Genomic DNA, 19,090 nt, shown 5'->3' on the forward strand with positions numbered 1-19,090 from the left:
TCTGAGCCACCTGCTGCTGCTTACATTCTAAATACAGTAACACAAATGTTGTACACAAAATTACACAGATGAAGAGCTGGTATACCTGCAGCTAAGGCTGCTGGGAGCTGCTGTGAGCTGAGATCAATGTAAAGATACAGGTCTGACCTAATCATATCTGACAGGGAGAAAGTGAGTGAATTATATTAACATACACTAGATCCACTTCATATTTACTAAAGTGGTATTCGTCTGATTAACTAAGCATAGATGGGAGGCTTAGGAACTTCATCACTCATGTGTGTGTGCGTATGTGTCCCAAGATATGGAGCGGCACGTCAGGCCATCAGGTGTTTTCTCTGTCAGAGTGAATTAGGCTCTTTTGGTACAGACTGAGAGAGTGCTTGATTGGTATTAAGCATCATGTCACAGTAGTGCCTCTTAGGTGTGGCCGCGCTCAGACGAAAAAGGAGCAGGTGTGATTTAGCACAGGCAATAAAAGAAAAAAGTGACACGTACACATTTAAACCAGCCCTGGGAGCTGTGCATTCTGGACAATTTTAGATCTGACACTCTCAAACATTGTTAGATTTATTTTGACTGCAGTCAGGCTAAGGATTCTGTATTTCAGTATTTAATCTACAGGAGGGTGGATGTATACTCTTCCTACTCTGTAGCTGCAGCATGCTGTCAGTCAGGATGGATGGACAGTATTGTAAATCCATAGCTAGGTGACACTGGAATGAAACACGTGAATAAAATTTATAGATCAGAACTGCATATTTCATGTGTCTTTTTAACAGCAGTTAAAAAGCATTAATAATTTATGTGGATGGTCGAGCAGAAAACTAATGCACTACAAACAGCTACGCCAGCCTGCAGCCAAGTTACGGTAAAAACAGAAACTACAATTAAGATTTTCAAAAGTAGAGCTAGAATGAACTACTAGGCAGTGTGATAACTTCACCAAATCCTAAACATATGAAGAACGTTCTTATAAATCATACGCTACAATGAGCTGAGAGGGCAGATTACTTGGAATTTAAACTGTTCTTCAGTTTTTAAGTGTTTAAGTTCACAAATGTGATTTCAAAAGCCTGGAAAAGATGGAAGGGTGGATTATTTAACTAGCACTTACTCCGGTGGTTGCCTTTTTCTATTTCTTTTCTTCGTGCTTGTTGAAAAATGTGCTCCCAGCACTCTGGAGTCAGCTTACATGAATTTGTGCTGTCAGCCCACAAATGACACGCAAATAAAAGCTTCATTTATTTATTAAGTCCATTCAGTTAAGGTGTGATATGTGTTGATATAACATTCTGATGAAACATATATCAAATGATGCCGCATGATATGTAGCTATACTTCATACACCTCAACTAAGGGTGCAGCTTAATGCGATGCATAACTGTCGATGTCCCAGATTCTTTGCGACATGCCTCTGCCCACTTCAAAATCACACATAACAAGAGATCGCGACGCTTCAAATTCCTGGAATTCCCTGACATCCCAGTCTGCAGATAACAATTGTTTTATTCATTATTACAGAGCAGGCTTATGTGCAGACAGTAAAAGCCTCGTGCCACGCATTATGCCCCCTGCGTATCACTCCACCCACGCCCCAGCCCACCAAATCAGCCAGCCAGCCATCCTGTGAACTGCCCTGTCAGGGGATGAAGCGCGCGTACAAGGAAGAGGGCAGTGGTAACACAGCTGCCCACCATGACCCGTACAAAAGATAACACCCATATACTTTCTGACAGCCAGATTAATGAAACTCTATAGGAGCTTCTCTGTAGGCCCCCCACCCCCCCAAAAGCCTGACGGAGACAGAATAGTCTAACCAGCTCCATTCATTACTGCAGGATTACAGAGCACAGAAAGAGCACACACAGCACTGACAAACTAGCTCCTTGTGAGTAATAGCGAAAGAACTCATAAAGGAATACATACACATTTGTTGTGGATGCAGTAAATCTATGCCACTCCTTCTACAACTATCAGAAATCTGGCTTATGCCCTGTAAAAATAAATCTGGCATGCATGTGGCGCAGTGGTGATGTGCAGTTATTTGAGTCAGCTATTTCACATGTTAAGCAAAAGAAGGCTTTCGATTCATTTTGTTCTGTTTGTCTCACCCACTAATGCCGATTAGATGCCTTAAATGCAGCAGAGGGAAAATAAGTTCTTCTCATAACACACTAAAAGCTACATATATAGCCACTGGAGGCCTGACGGAAAGAGCAGGTTCGCCAAGCAGTGACCAGCTGTGTTTATACCTGTATGAGTTGATGGAAAACCTTTCTCTGCTATGTCAATATTCCTATTTTACAAGTTTATCAAATGATAAACTGTTGCAAATCATATTTATGCAGCAGGAAAATACGTGAAAGTGACTAAAGGAAAGCATACATGAATGAGGAAATATGTAATATAATGACCTCACTACTGTGTGTGTCTGTGTGCACGCGTGTGTGTGGGCTGTAAAAACTCTGCTTTCAAAGGCAAACACAGAACAAAGCAAGGAAATATAAACACTATGTCCTAAACTCTCCTTCGTCATGCACATGCAAAGACACCCACTCTCTCTCATGCTGTTTCTCTCACACACCGCACGCACACACACACGCACACACACACACACACACACACATACACACACACACAAAGACATACACACAGTGGCACGTGCATATAGAATGTATTTTAAATCACTAATGTGTGAACAGTTGATCTTGTTTGCACAGACCACCTGTTCTTTCTGGACACAAACAAAGCTTTGGCGTACGATGGGGTGTGTTAACAGTGTGGGGTGCGTAGGGGATGCCTTGCACAAGAGAAGACTATCCACATGGTGTAGGCTGCATCAGATGGTTGGGCCCTGCAGGACAGCAGCCAGCTCCAACAGAACTCACACAGATCTCAAAGAATGGAGCTTCTTCAGTCTGCAACATACTGACACGCTTTGCTTTCTCAAGAAGTACAACTTCCTTCGGCGCAAGAAAAGCAGATTGCCAATACAGTCTTGTCACTATATCATTTAAAGAGACAAGATCCTTTTCTTTTTGCAGCGTGTTTGTCTAAATATTTGCAAAACCAGAAATCAAAAGAGATTGCAGAAAGAGAGGGAAAAGCTAGATCTGTCTTCTTTCAGTTGCGAAAGCACTTGGAGGCACTGAAACAAAAGTCATTAAACGAGTCATCACAAAATCACAGCGGGAGTCTGGTAATGCCACTTACAGTATCTCATTAAGCTATGGCATCTACAGGAAAAAACTGACAAACAAAGAGCATAATCCAAGGCACATTAACTGGGCTGATAATTCAATGAACTCTCATTTGGCAGCCATCTTGCCCTTGTGATGGTCTTTTTTCAGCCACAGCAGCAGAGCACAGGCCCCTCGTGAAGTTCCTCTCTCTCTCTCTCTCTCTCTCTCTCTCTCTCTCCTGTACACACACACACACGCACACACACACACACACACACACACACACACACACACACACATATATATATTTATATTCCTCCTCTCAATCTCTCTCTCCCTCTCTCTCTCCCTCTCTCTCTCTCTCCCGCGCTCTCTAAAACAACAAAACATCCACCATTAGACAACGGGGTACCAGCGTAATTAGAAAATGACTTCCTTTGCAATCCTAGCTAAGTAGTTTACACACTGTAATTACAGGGACAAAATCATCTTTTCATCATTTCACTGATTGAGCTCATCAACCCAGTGGGATCCCAGGACTGTGCTCAGGCAACATCTGGGCTAAGAGAATTAGCCCTTAGTTAGGCAGGCCTTACACAGTGGCAAGCAACACCACATGAACACCGGACATGGCCGTGGCACACATCTCTGATGGGGTGGGGGTATTTTGTATCAGTTTGGGTGTGAGATCACAGGCTTTATCAAAACAGCCGTCTTTCAACAAAACATTCAGGATGTATTCATTTTAATACAATGAGAGACAATTCAGGAGCAGGGCAAGGTCACTGCACAGTAGCTCCCTCCATTTCCCACACTTCCAAAAAATGCCATATCAAACTTCGACTCCCCCTCAGCGCACTCCTGTACTTGTGAATTGAAGCATTGAAGATTGACCTTGGTGCACAACAACATGCCTTTTCATGGGGCGCTCTGTTTACTCTAATTCTCTGTGTGCCCTCAGCCTTGACTTTCTAACAAACACGTGTGGTCCCAGAGTTGAAGGTGAAGTGCTTTGGTTTGTCTCTGTCCTGTGGAAGGGCTCTGCCTCTATGTGTTGGCAACAGAATCAAGTGTTTAATGTGGCAGCTGTTAGCCTCGTGGATTTTCACTAATCACTCTCTCCTGATTACTCTGATGAGTGTATGATGCTCTTAAATAATCAACCCGCAATGAAAAAAAAAAAGAAAAATAATTATCATCATCTCCCTAAGTAGTGCAGCTGCACCCGCCTGCAATAATTACAACTAGAACAGGGCGCCTTCTCTCGTCACTTACAACCACTTATTATTAGAGATAACGCTAATTGGTGCAGTGGTGGGCGACAATTCTTCATGGGGTTCATCATAAAAAGCCAAACCTTGAAAGTTATGGCACATTAGAGGTCTTAAAGCCAAGGTACGGTATTAAACACTGGATGCTGAGACACGCCGATAATCTGAGCCAGGGGAGTAGTAGATGTCCTATCAGTAGCCCTTTGGTTGCCTCACTGCCTTGCCCTCACTCCACCCTTCCCCCACTCCTGGTATCAGCCTGGCAGACACAATTAACATTTTCATAAAAACAATTCCCTGCCTCCAATAGTCCAATGTAATTTGTTTTCCATCTCTGTTCATTAATCATTGTTTAAATCGGTGAGCCATCCCCTCCACTCTGCCATCTGCACTCAGCTGTGTTACAGATATGACACCTTCCCCCTTAATGGGAGCTGACAGCCAAGAGAGGAGGCCTGTGGAAAATAGCTTCCTGCATGTGCACTTCCACCTCACATACTGCCAGCAGGTGAGAGAGCTGTATTTAATGGGTTCTGATTAATCTCAAAGGCAAACAACATTATACTACGGCATTATACAGGATGCAAGGCTGCAGTATATGCACATACAGCGCAGATGTACAGCAAGGGTGCAAAACCACATTGGTGAGAATAACAAGACCAAAACTCATGCACACTTGCGTGATAACAATGGTGATGGATTCCACATTTTGTCGAAGTTGTCGACTTTTTTTTCTCCCTCTAGTTAAATTAGTGCAGTGTTCCTACAATATGCTATTGTTTTCCTGGAATTGGGAGCAAGGTTATTAATTATTCACTGTTGTGTTCTCATATGAGGGGGCTATGCTTTTCACTGTATTGCCTCATAGCTCAAATACTTAGGGCCATGGTACTCGGGCAAATTTCATGAGGCAACATCACAGAGATATTATTATCACAAGGCAGACACTTAAGAGATTAAAAGTTTCCTGAAGAGTTTGAACGATTGGAAAGGTTCAGATTCTCCTCTGATAGGATTTCAAAATTCTGGGATTTCTGTGGTCTGCACGGGAAAGACAAAACAAATAACTTTTGCCTTGCTTTTTTCTTCTTTTTTTTCCCCTCCCAAGTGAATTTAAGCCTAAGTCTAAATAGCTTAGGCATTTTGGGGGAAAGAAAATCCTACTCAATGTGGTGGTAAGAGGGTGCCAAAAAGTTCATCTGGCCTGTTGATTTCAGCATGGATTACAGATATTCAAATCATGTGCCTCATGTTCAAACAAGTACTGCTATCAGGGGAGAAAGTTGCCAAGCAGAGCTTTGTCATGTAAGCTCTGTGAATTTAGTGCAGCATAATGAGAAAACGGCTGTGGCGCTACATTTAATACAGTTTCATCCACTCACCCGCCTTCTCTCTAATTTCCTCTCAGTTATGATCAGAATAAATTTGAACCCGCCCTCCTCCTTCAGCAGGGTCACAGTTTTACATTTCAAAAAAAAAAAAAAAGGAAAAAAGATGGTGTCAAGTGAATATAGATTATAGATGCCATTATTTTGTGTCATGAACTGTGTCCCAGCAGCATGAGCACGGATCCTTCTCCAAAAGGCTTCAGACAAACGCCCTAACTCTTTTGGGGTGTCTCTAACAAGGGCGGCAGCAGCAGCAGTAAATGATGTGTATATTCAAAGCTGAATATTTCATGTTGATTGATCGTACTGACTGCCACCCACCTGCTCCTCCTCCTGTCCCACCGGAGCTGGCATGAGGAGAATTCAGTAATTGAGAAGAGCAGAGCATGGTCTCTCTTTGCTCACATATGACAGATGGGGCATCATCGCTTCAAAGGAGAGCATTTGGAAACAGGAGGAAGAGGAGGGGGCAGGCAGAGGGTGAGGGTGGCTTTGAAAGTAGCTGTGCCACTCTGTACAGGTGACAGCTTTTTAAAAAAGAAGGGGGGGGTTCATCATACCTAAAGCATGGCCTCTCAGAGACTGTTACAGCAGGTAAAGGTATGTAAAAAAAAAACAACAACAACAACAACAACAACACAAAAAACATGTAAATAGTGCAAATCTAGGCAGCTCAATAATTCCCAAAAAATGTAGGTACAGACACTGCTGTGCTGTAGCTACAGCCTTTTTTTTTTTTTTAATGATGGGATTTATGGCTCTAAATCGCAATCAGCCGTCATTATCGAATACAAAAACGTAATGGGAGGTCGTTAAGAAAGCATTTTAGATCATGCTCACTGTCAGCTGCTCACGAAACGCATGCACAAATAAGCACGCAGGGAGACACACATTTGATGTGTTTTTTGCATTCTTTAGAGAGATTCGCCCGTTTTCGGGCTCTTTTGGTCACATTTCAGTCCCTGTCTTCAGTTACTTTTCCGCCAAGTAGGAAACACAAACAGTGTCCATCAGAATCCGACTGGTGAGAAACTTAAACTCTCACTTTTTTTTTTTTTTTTAAACTTAACACAGATAAGTAAAAGAGTAAAATCGCGGAGAGGAGACAGGAGTGTGGTCTTACCTGGTCAATGCGCAGAGACGCGGAGGACGCGCCGGCTGACAGCTGGAGTTCAGACTGATGTTCAGCTGAATGACTGACTGCTTCACACGCTTTATCATAAAACGCCCAGTCGGACCCACATTTCCCCCCTTTTTTTTTTTTAACTCCCGCTTCCTGTCTAAAAAAAAAAAAACGAAAAAACAACAAAAAACAACACAACAAATTAGACTATATAAATATATATTTAAAAACACACAGCACAACCTCTCAGTGGTCTCGCCGGGCGAAGGCAGCGGCAGGCTTTGCTCTGTAGTATTTCCAGTTGGAGGAAGCGCTAATGAAATCTATCTTATAAAAATTACTCGGGATACTTCGACATGTCCCGAAGCCGTATGTCTCCCTCATCTGGCCGCTGGTGTGTAAGTGTAACACGCTGGCACCGTGCGTAAAAAGGACGCAGACACCATTCAATCCCTCCTCTGGGCTTCACACATGTGTCGGCGTGATGTGCTGCTGTGTGTGTGCGTGTTGTGGGTGTCAGAGCTGATCAGAGATTAAGTGCAAAGTGTGGACAGTTTGTGTTCAGCGACAACTTCTGTGAGATCATGCTGCAGTGTCTTGATCTTTACACTTGGTCTTTATATAGAGATCAAGATGGCATCAAGTTGTTGGGTTTTTGTTTAGTTTTTGGGTTTTTTTTTTTTTTTCGTACACATTTTGAGTGTGTGTGTGTCTGTGTGTTGCTTTTACCCCCATGTGTTGTGGTTGCTTCCGGCTTCATGAACAAAAACTGTTTGCTGGTTTGTGACCCGATAAAGGATGATGCAGCATTTTAGTTGGTAAATGGGTCTATTAAGGAATTTTAACGGGAGGCTTGTAACATTTATCACAGCCCCACCATACCTGACCTTCACTGTCTATTATCCTGCACAGAGTGAGGAAGGGCCGCCTTAGTGGGAATAAGTGAATGCTTTCCAACCATCCTCCCCTCAACAAGTGTGTCAGATGAGTTGATGTGAAATCCCTGCACAATATTGAAGCACAAAGTATAAAAACAAATACAAATGAATACAGCAGGCGTAGTTTACATAAATATAAATATTTGTATATCAGGATGGGACATGCTTTACCGCTTTCTTTTGCGTGTTTTGTCTTTTGCGTTAGTTGGAAGTTGGATGCCTTTAGGTATTTGTGGCATTTTAAGCAGCTCACCTAGTCTCAAAGGTGGCAATGGAAAGATTAAAGCAGCAACTAGTGTTATTTTTCACCATCAGTGAATCTGTCAGTGATGTACTTAGTTGAACTATGCTTGTCATATAAAATATTGGAAAATGTTTATATAAACAGGCTGATTGCAGAGTCCAAAATTGTGTCTCCAGATTGCTTGTTTAGTCTGATCAAAAGCACAATGATATGTGTTTTGATATAAGACAGATGGATCCAAACAATGTTTAATATTTGTGCCTGAAAAGTGACTCTAAATTGCTCTTCGATTTTCTGACTATTGTCATAAAATAAATAACTTCCACTCAAGGGATTTATATTATGTATCTAGGTAGAAACATTGTCCAGACATGTTAGGGTTTGTTGTTTTTTGTTTGGTTTAGTTTTTTTCTTACAAAGATGTGCAGAGCCGCAACATAAATCTGCATGATATGTTTGAATCGAGAAACTTTGTGGAATTTCTCAGAGGGAATTTAATAAGTGCGAGGCATCTCGAAGTTGCGGAGCAGTGACATCAGCGTGTGGATCGTGTGTTTCTCTCCTGTGAGTTCCACCTGAGGGATGACCGAGGGATGGAAAAACAGGTCTTCTCATGGGCCATGAGTGTACATGATACAATACGTTTGGGTCTTTATTGATATTACGTGTTCAAAATGCAGCAAGGCAGATATATACCGGCTGCTGTTTAAGGCATTTGTCTGACATTTGAAGCTAAGTGTAACTCTTACTCTCCCCCTTGTAGGCCCAAGCACCTGTCTGGACAACAATACCTGCTTGAATCCTTCATCACATAACTCTTAAAATCCCTCTTAATCCCTGAAATGGAGATCTCGCCTGTGTTCCAGCCCATTACATAGTTGGTGAACGCTAAATTTCTTTGAAATGTAGTGCTGCTGTGTTCCAGCATATACCTTCACAGCTTACCCTACATAAGTCCATTGATCTGTGTCTCACCAACACAAGGCTAGCATGTTAAGTATTGCCTAATCTGTCTCATGCTACCTGGATTTTCATATTGGAGAAATAATCCTGATGAAGGGGAAGTGGGGGGGGCAGAGTCACCTCAGGACCTGTTTAAAAGCTCCTTATCAGAGACTTGCACTCCCACAATTTGACTAAAAGAGGAGTGATAGCCTTTCAACTCACAAGCCGCAGCTTTAATTAAAGCTATTTGTGGGTGAGATGAAGCTCGGTGGTGTGCATGAGTTGCACTTCAAGAGATCAAAATGTGTCCAAAACAATATAGTTCAGCCCACGATTATGGTCTTTTCACATCCACTATAGAACACCTTCCTCTGCATAACATGTTAATCTGATCTAAAAGTGATTTTTGTGAGCAAACGCAAACTTTAACGGGAGATAGCGAACTGTAAGAGGAATAAGTCAAATAATATAAATGGATAAGTTCGAGGGAACGTTTTAAAATCTTGGATCCTTCTCAACAATGAATTACTGTTTTTACATCTGTTTAACTTTAAATGCAATCATCATCATATTAATAGCAGTAATATTAGCTAAAACCATAAACAAGAGGTGGATAATTTTCTTTCTTCTTTTTGTGTATTAGTACAGGCATAAGAGGATGAATAAAATCTTGCTCGCATCTTGTTTTACACACAGTTTGCACTCTGTCTGGCAGCTATTCTACACTTCAACAGTGGTGAGACATGCAGTGCTGTTACACAAAGTATATTTACACAAGTGCTGTACAATTTTGAGGTACTTGGACTTTAATGGAGTATTTCCTTCACATAAAAGCAGTTGCTCGCTGAGCACCCAGGTCATATTTCAGATGTTTAGAAGTAGTTCAACCATAGAGACATTTTTCCCTTCTGAACTCCTCTGATTGTTTTATTGCACCAGCCAAGGCCCAAATAAGTTGAAAACCTTGTATATTTAACAAAGTCGAAAAAGTTAAAACAAATTCTAATGGCAGAACTTGTTGAGGAGCCACTGAACTGCATTTTGCTTATAAACCTTCAGTCCTTTTTACCCGTAATGGCATATTTTTAAGTAAATGAATCAAAAAGAATGACGCTTGTATTAATTCAGAATCATGTTTGTGCAGATACTCTGCTTCAGAGAAAAAAAAAGAGGGATGCACTGCTCCAGGTTAGGAGGTGAATCACAGGAATTTTGCTCTTTTGTCCAAAGTTTAAGTCCGGGCTGCTGTCTAAGAGCTGAAAGTTTGAAGCGCTTGACAGTCAAGAGTGCTGCCCAGAATCCAAACTGATCTACTAACCAGACTTTCTACTGGTCTTTCAACGGTTCAATCGTGTTTGTTGGGCCCAGGCTGAACTTGATTTGTTGTCAAGAGTGGTTGGCCTGGAAATTCCCTCTCTCCCATTAAGGTTGGCGTTTGACTCTACTTTTACTAACTGGAGTAGGCACTTTGCGTTTGGTTAGCTTTACAGCTTTGATGAAATGTTATTGCTCCCTTAGAAGGTTTGGTTGCAATTTGAGCTGGTGCTTTACTAAGCGCTTCAAATTTTAATGCACAACAGGAAATTCACCAGGAGTAGCAATAATTCATAAAAAAGAGACCACATTAACTCAGTCAGTGTCTGGTAATAGCTGTTTAAAGACCAAAACAATTTACACTAGGTATCAGGAGCAGAAATGCATTACCATTACACATTATTACTTGACTGTCAAACAAATTTGAGAAAACCTCTCCAGACTGTTTCTGCTGAAGATATTGAGATTGAAAATGCTGTCAGCACAAAACCACGCTGAACAAAATAAAAATCCACCAAGAGCCAACTTTTTTTTTCCAAGTAAGTATGAAAAAACAAGGTTTGTAGCCAAAACTGTTTAATTTCCAATAACTTTCCACCAATAATCTTTTCTCAATGTTTCATAAAGCTTGTAACAAATGAATGCATACATTCATTAGGCAAGTCAAAAGAAAGTGAAAGGAAACGCTATACCAGGCACCCGATTCTGTTAAATAATCAGTACTTGGAAAGGGAACAAAAACAAGGCAGCTACGGCAGCATAGAGTGATTCCTAAACTGGCGACAGCATTGTTCAACAGAGGAACAGTAGATAAAAAATTATGACAAGCACGAGGTTTAAACAAGACCAACCAAAACAGGGACAGTGGTGAAGTGCCGTTTATGCTGCAGTAGAAGATGAGCGTGTTCAGAGCTTGTTAAAAAGCATTAACATTGCTACTGTACTTTAACTCAGTGAACATCATATTCAGCTACAGAAACCCTGTATGGTTAAAAGTGAGACTTTTGATTTGTGAAAGAAAGGAGAAGAGAAGATGGTTTTGTCAGCTGTGGAAAAGAAACAAAGGCTTTCCTACAAAAAGAAGAAGAAAGACATTTTTGTGAAACATGGATATTAGCTTGTCAACAGTCACTTCTGCTGCAACCTGGCAGCTTTAAACTTTGACACCCTCTTCGGTGCCTGCTGGGGTGGGGCGACCTCAGGCATCACCTCCTCCTGTTTCCTCTCCAGTATGGTTGGCAAAGCTGGTGGAGCAATGGTCAGATGTGGAACAACTGAAGGCATCGGGTCCTTTTCAATCACTGTACCTGAAAAGGCCTGGAGGAACGAGCAAAATATTTTCATGCTGTGTATTCTTGTTTCACACTGCCTACTGTGACTGACATTTAAGGGGGGGGGGGTTGACCACAGGCAGCTCCCACTTTAACTTAAAGAGTCTTCTGTGAGAGTTTTGTTATGTTCTCATTAAGATGAGCATGGCTCAAAGGAGCTGTTCTCATAAACTGTTTCATAATATAGGTATACTGCCGAGGCCTTCACTCCCTTAACTGAGATTGAAGACTACACAAAGAAACTTTACTGGGATGTAATTAGAAAATCAGACATTTAAAGGTACCTCAAATCTGCTAGTGGGGTGCAATGGCATTGATGTGGGACTGTCTTCCTCTGTAATGCCGTCACTGGTGTCACTGTGTGTTGCCTCATCATGGCTGAAGCTGCGTCCAATCATCCGCCGCTCGTCAAAGTCTGCTGCGCTGCTCTCACTCGTGTCGCTGCAAACGCTATTCTCTCGGCTTCGTGACTTTAGGATGGACTTTCGAGGGATGGGTTCCCCATTCTTCACATCCACAAATAATCTGACCAGTAACCAGTAAGTGAGTAAGTAATTCAACAACACTTAAAATAAAATTCACTGATTTCAACGTGTTGTTCATACCTGTAAATATCTGCTGGTGTTGTGATTTTGTGAAGTTCGTGATGTGAGTGTCCGTTGTTGTGTCCGTTTTTCTTTTTCCTCTTTGAATGTTCTTTCTGCTCTTTCCTTTCACTGAACTTCAGTGTGGTGTTTTTTCCTGTGTTGATCCTCACCTGAAAACAAAATTTAGAGATGAGAGGCAAGGTAAAGGCAAAGTCACCAAAACAGAAGGAACCTCAGAATATTACATGAAGAATAACAAATTCAATATCTCATCATCTGACCTTCTTGGGTTCAACTGTGTGAGAGAAAAAGATGGTAGGCAAACAGTCGCCTCCTTCTTCCTCATCTTCCTCTTCTTTCCGGTTCACATTAGGTGGTGCTTTGCTGTGGGGCACAGAAGCCCAGCTTGGCTTCAGACTGAGTCCGTTTATAGGGGGAGCAGCATCTCCCTCCTTCTCCTCCTCCGACGAAGAGGATGATGTGTCATCCCCGTTCACATCTGCATTATCAGATAATCTGAAGAAAAATAATTCACATGATAGTCCAATTCATTATCAGATCAAAGTTACTGAGAATAAAAACCCTGAGTGTGTTTCATGTACCTGTCCTGTTCATCTTGTAGCTCCTCCAGTTTCTCCAGTTCATCCAATCTAGCCCAAAGCTCCTCTTCACTCATGATGCCTTTTTTGATCCCTCCATCTCTGTTATCTGTATAATTCTCTTCATCCTCCTCTTTTAAATCAAATATGGCATCCATCTTGGGCTTGGAGTTTGGTTTGTGAGCTATTCGTTGCCTCCCTGTTGAAAGACAAAATGAAAACTAAAATGTCAATCTGGGTCTGGTATAGAATTTGACTATGGGTTATAAGCTTTCTTTGCTTTCTCAAAAAAAAATGTGAGTGTGTGCAAATAAAACGAGGGCAGAGGGAATATACCTTTGGTGACAGAAGTGTCATTGTTTCCAACCTCTTCTCTGATGTCAACGTAGTCTCCTTTACTCTATGGAAGAAGCAAAGTCAGATAAATCTGTCCTCTTTTATGGTTTATGCAATATTATTTGTGAGACAACTTGCAGTAACGCAACATACAGCTGAGATCGTCTCCAAATCCTTCGCAAACCCAATTCTGGCTTCAAAGTTTTTCATAGTCTTGGATAGATTGTCAAGTTCGCTTTTCACATCTGTAGAGAAAGAAGGCGAATTATGAAGAAAATGTATGCAGAGAGTTGGAGATAAACTGACAAAACCTATTGTGCAAAAAAACAAAAAACAAAAAAACAACTGGCTACAGGCTGAAAGAAATTTCAATAAACCATTTAACACAGCAATGACAACCAGCTGCTAAAGAGTTAAACAAGTTGGGGGGAAAAAATTGAAAAATGATGACATAAACAGTTCATAATATCTTCTGCCCTGAATACTAGTCCGGATCATTAAATCTTCACAACAATTAAGCCCTTTTACTAATAGCAGCAGAGGGCCCTTGTTTCCATGGTGATCGGGAGCCCCTCCAGTCAGTGCATCAACTGGAAAAGAAAGGTCAAACACAGAAGGCCTGACAACTCAGCCGCTGTCTGACACATTTCAGCTAGCTATGTTTGTATTACAGCACTTAGCTCTGTAATAGCAGGGTGGGCAGGGTCAGGAGATAGGAGGCGTGGGGGGGGGCAGACGGCTGCGGATGGGCTGTGGCAGCACATTTCTGCTTCACTAAACACCCTAATAATGTTCACATCAGAGATCGTTACTTGGGTCCATTTGACTTGATATGAGATTTTCAGACATAGAATGAACAGCAGTGAAAACACAGCTACATGAATCACACATTATATTTGACGTATTGTTGCACTTTTTACGATTTGACCACAGATGAACATTTTTTTGGCTTGCTTTCACATTGACCGTATGTAGCAAAAGGGATTAAGTAAAACAATAGATCAGTTCAACGTGTCTTGATAATAAAGCAAAAAGCCTAAAATAGCCCAACAGTTTCCTTCAGTCATTACAAATAACATCAGAATTACGTTATCTATGCACAGGCATAAATAGAATGTCCTCCTGCAGTTGTGTGGTGAATCGCAACCAAAACTAAGTTTGTTACTTCAGTATTAAGACGAGCCATCCAGACTTGATGCAGCTACACCCTCTGGTGGGTGAAGACAAGCAGTGTTGACTGATTAACAAAGCTGTTCAGAGAGGGGTATACAGACTTACATTTCATCCTGTGATCGACAATTTTCTGAGCCTGCTTGGCAGAACACTTAGCGAACCAGTTGTCACCAAGCAGCACTGTGACCTCGTTGGTGTGCACCAGCTTCCCAGGCATGAAGGCCAGCGTGCCAAAGGGCACCTGTTTATAGCACAATGAGCGGATGAATGACGGGCACAATGTAGACATGAAAGTAAAAAAATAAAAAGTCAAGAATATCCAGTTTGGGACACAGATTATAGGTGAAATTGCCAGTTACAGCAGGAATTCACTGTAAAAAGGTTAACGCTCACCATGACATCATAAGACAGTTGATCTGGAAGAGTTTCAAGACGGTCACTCAGGGCTTCATAGTCACCTGACACCTTCTTCCTGCAAATTCAGGGATGTACATTGATATTAGACCAACAACTACTCATTTTGTATTATGTTGCCCAATTTGATTTGTTTGATTTATATTGGGAAATTAAGCAGCATAATAGGAAGCAAACCGCAGTTCATAGATTTCTCTTTTAAGGAAGACTGGGCATAAACCGAATGGCCTCAAGAGGTCATTCGTAGCAGGAAAATCTAAAACTTAACATACCAACCATATGATGATGGCTCACAGAAATGTGTCCAGTTACACTTTCAATGTCTCCTTCATCAAAGGCGTTTGGAGAAACACTACCAGAGCTTTATGTTAGCACTGTAGTATTTTACATTACCTTTCCCAGAGAAGAATGCATGATAGAGCCAAAAGCCTCTAACATAGACAAATTAGTCTCCCAGGTATTCTTAACTTCCTCCACAGCAATCTTTTTATTGTCCCATTTATCCTATCCTCAAATGACTAACCCTTTTTCCGAGAAGGAAAAATCAAATATAACTTGTCATGTTTTGGCCATATCTACATATGAAAATATAAGAAAGGTGCAAATAAAACTTTTTCCACATATGACATTTTGACATATCACATCAGGAAAAGCACAGGTGTAATTAGCAACATTCACAATGGCTGAATTCCATCAATTGATTCGGTTTAAGGGTCCTGCTGCATGCATGCTGGTACTCTGTCTCGCTGTCATGTCTTACTAGGAAAATAGAATAGAACAAAGCCATTGTTCGTGTAATTACTAACCTTGTGATGAATGAACACAGAAATTCACTAAATAGGCACAAATATCTTCTGGTGTTTAAAAAAAAAAAAAAAAGAAAAAAGAGAAAAAAAGAAAAAAGAAAGACTGCTCCGTTGCATTGAGGGCCTTCTGCACATCTTCACACGTTCTCAGTTATTGTGCCTCATAAGACATTTGTTTAAATGATTTTCACCTCATTTGTGAAAGATGTTGGTTTTGGGAAAGAACCCCATATTACCAAAAATACAGAGCCAGTCATGCAGGGATTAAAATACTGAGGTTTGTAGCTGAGTTGACTTGGGTTTGAAGAACTAGGTGTAGTTTTGAGGAAACTTTTATGACTTTGAAATTTATGTAAATACTGTTTACAAGTGGGACCTTCATCATTATAATGCTGTGGTAAATGATGCAAACATCAGGTTAAAGCTCGACTGGTGTATGGCAGGAATTATATGACAAAGAATTCAATATACCAATGAGAATGATAATGGAAAAATACATAGAAAGCCTCTAACCAACAGTAAGGTGGGTGTCCTACATCTGGCCTTTTAAAAACTGAGAGTAGTGCTGTTCAGTTTTGATTAGGATGACACTCCTGACTTGAACAGCTTTGGCCAAACTTGAATCTGAGGAAAGGTCTAAAGGAGTGCCATCAAATAGACTAAAACTTTATTATTCACAAAGGTGGATAACTGTATTTGGCACGTCTGGAAGTTCATTACTGAAAACCACTGTGTTGGTGTGCAGGGCCTTCTTTAGTTTCTGTTGTACTGAAAGCTCTCCTTCCTGCCACCACAACTGTGTTTGGGAAGCAGGAATAAATGTGCTAATTATGCTACACTTGAAACAAATGCCTCTGATTGGTCAGGGAGTGTCTCATTTGATGATTCTGACCAGAGTTGGCACTCTTTAGGCAAGCCATCAATATTACACAGAATCATGCTTGATTAATTGGACGCCTAACTCGTGGTTATTATTACAAAATGAACAAACACACAAATCTTAACAACAGAAAGGATAGTAGATAATGACAGGAGCTTCATTTCTGAGTGAAATTTTCATTTGCTTTCCTTGTCAAATTAGCTGTATTCATATATAATTGATTACTCAGAGACAAGCAAGCGCAGAAGAGCCACTGCTGGTTTGACAAAACGTCCACTGTGACTTATTTTGTACGGGTCAACTGTTTGTACAGTGTAACATTCAGTTGTCTATAAAGTTCACCAAGTCAAATTCAAAGTTAGTTATTAGATCTGAGCTTTTGACTGACCTTTCTTTGCGAAGGAACACATAGATGCGATATTTTGAAATAAAGCACCATCATACTGTAACCTGTGTTGACCAGCTCTTTTCCAAAAAAATTTTCCACCGTAGTGTAAGTGTAGTGCAAAATTGTGTAGTGCATGTAGTGTACTGAAAAACAAACAAAAACCTTAAAATGGTAACAGTATGAAACAGCAAAAAAAAAAAAAAAAAAATACATAGGACTTTCTAAATGCTTACCAGTGTTGAATCTGACTTTCACAGCTTTTCACCACCTGTTTTTAGGACAAATAATTTCAACATGAGTAACGCAGAAATATTTACAACAGCTACGTTCTTGATTCGCATCCCTTTTCTGGTTGGTGCCTTAATTTGGATGATATTACCAACACCCAAATTATTATTATGACCCAGGCAAGATAACACCCAAATTATACTGATCTTGCCTGGGTCATAAGAAAGGACAGACAAAATATCCAACCAAACTAGGAATGCAAGTCAGGGAAATAAAACACAGCTATCAAAACTACATGGAAAAGGCCAGGGCCTGTGCATGAACACCTTTTCACTCAGACAAATGGAGAGGTTTGCTGCAGCCCCTGACTCAAAATCAGAAATATCAGTACAACTTCTCAGGAGCCAAGTACAAACAACAAAATCCACTCACACGCAAGATCCTAATCTGCAAGTGAACTTGTTGTAGAAGTCAGTAGACTAGTTTCATTTGAAACTTCCTCGTTTGCTCTTCTAAAAAGGGGGGGGGGGGGGGGGTCTTTGACACGGTGGATTCACTAGCTAACTAGCTCCCTGTTAGCTAGCAGTTTACTAATCACCATGAAGTGAAAGTGTGTCAGTCTGGAGGTCATTAAACTCTGAAGGCCTGCAGGTACAAGACAAGTTTCAAGATTCACACCATCCAGCACACAACAGTTCACAAAAAAAAAAGAAAGAAAAGAAAGAAACAACACTTTAACATGTGAGTGGCTGCAAAGAGGAGAAGCTTCTGGAAAAAAAAGGAGGGGGGGGGAAGTCAACTCACAACTTAGAAACATGGCAGGTGGTGTAACCGGGGCACAGATGTGTGTTTTAATGCCTAAAAGCAGCTGGGCTGACACTTTGCCCGGCTGGTCCACCTCGTGGCCAGCAGCCGGCTCTGGTCGGGCTAAGCAGACACCAGCCGGCCGAATGTTTGGTGCTTTTGGGCCCGTTACCTTCTCGTGTTCCTCCCGGAGCCTGGCCACTCCGCCGAGATGCTCCATGTTCATACTACCTTTCTCTGCCATTGTCAACCCACGTCCACAACGGCGGAGCGGGAGGGAGGGTGGGTGGGTGGGTAGGTAGGTAGGTAGGTAGGTAGGGGGGGTTTGTCGGTGGTTTTTGTGACCCCAAACAAAAGCTCAGGGGTTGTTGTGAGTCCTAAAGAAGTGTTTATGAATGCAGCAGCAGCGATTCCTGAGACCCGTTCTGCTCGTGTTCATCAATGGGGCAGTGATAGTTATCCACACTCTCGGAAGTGATATCATCTCACACTCTCATTTCAGGATTTCTGCATGATTTTCAAAAAAATATATATATCCGCAGTTTTAATGATCCAAGGTTTGCAAATATTCCTCGTCACTCTCGCTTCGCCATGCACGTCGGTCCGTCGTAAAGTCACGGGAATGGCGACGGACTTCCGGTAGAAGACTTCAAAATAAAACATCTCTTCGCTGCGCTGCAAATAATTTGTGCTGAAATATGAAAGAAAAACGCACTGGGGTGAATACGAACACACATGTGGTATTATGATGTAATGTAATGCCGTATTATATGAGTTCATATAATATAATACCGTAATTATTTTGAAAATGAGAAATGAGAAATGCCTTTTTTGCAGCCAATTAAAACCAGCTTAACACAACTCATTCTGTGTCTCCCGGTGTATTCTGGGTAAAAGTGGACGACTGCATGAATATAAACAGTCGTCGTACTATAAAGGAATAGGTGTAGCTGCGGCGATCAGGACGGAGTCACATGCACAAGCATTTTCAGAGATTAATGGATGAGAGAAGTTAAACCTGCCTGTGACATGGTCGATCTGCCTTTAGCTTGATGATCATCATAACTATAGATCTTACTGAAACACATCCGGATAACAGCCCATATGAGTGTAGGCAGGTAATCCATCCATGGTTC

The 19,090-nt window shown here is 41.3% G+C and overlaps 1 protein-coding gene across 2 annotated transcripts; it reads right to left on the reverse strand.

Moving 5' to 3' along the window:
* Positions 1-10,836: 10,836 nt before the first annotated feature.
* Positions 10,837-18,917, reverse strand: uri1 (URI1 prefoldin like chaperone). 2 transcript variants are annotated; one of them, XM_029522793.1, is made up of 11 exons: positions 18,127-18,917; positions 17,156-17,190; positions 14,828-14,906; positions 14,540-14,675; positions 13,415-13,506; positions 13,262-13,325; positions 12,929-13,124; positions 12,608-12,842; positions 12,345-12,496; positions 12,024-12,264; positions 10,837-11,725 (listed from the first exon to the last, which is right to left on the reverse strand). In XM_029522793.1, exons 1-11 carry the CDS (start codon positions 18,196-18,198, stop codon positions 11,537-11,539), a joined length of 1,491 nt encoding a protein of 496 aa, XP_029378653.1. In that variant the 5' UTR covers positions 18,199-18,917; the 3' UTR covers positions 10,837-11,536. The 2 variants fall into 2 exon arrangements, with proteins under 2 accessions (XP_029378653.1, XP_029378654.1); XM_029522794.1 differs by lacking the exon at positions 18,127-18,917 and adding an exon at positions 17,955-18,100 and having other exon boundaries at positions 10,838-11,725.
* Positions 18,918-19,090: the final 173 nt, after the last annotated feature.

Source organism: Echeneis naucrates, chromosome 16, assembly GCF_900963305.1.
Source record: "Echeneis naucrates chromosome 16, fEcheNa1.1, whole genome shotgun sequence".
Classification (NCBI taxonomy): Eukaryota; Metazoa; Chordata; class Actinopteri; order Carangiformes; family Echeneidae; genus Echeneis; species Echeneis naucrates.

Coding starts and splice junctions, on each gene's coding strand:
- uri1 (XM_029522793.1), bottom strand. CDS start 18,198: ATGGCAGAGAAAGGTAGTATGAACATGGAGCATCTCGGCGGAGTGGCC. Junction 17,191..18,126: donor TCCGGGAGGAACACGAGAAG/GTAACGGGCCCA, acceptor TCCTAAAAACAG/GTGGTGAAAAGCTGTGAAAG. Junction 12,265..12,344: donor ACACCAGCAGATATTTACAG/GTATGAACAACA, acceptor GTTACTGGTCAG/ATTATTTGTGGATGTGAAGA.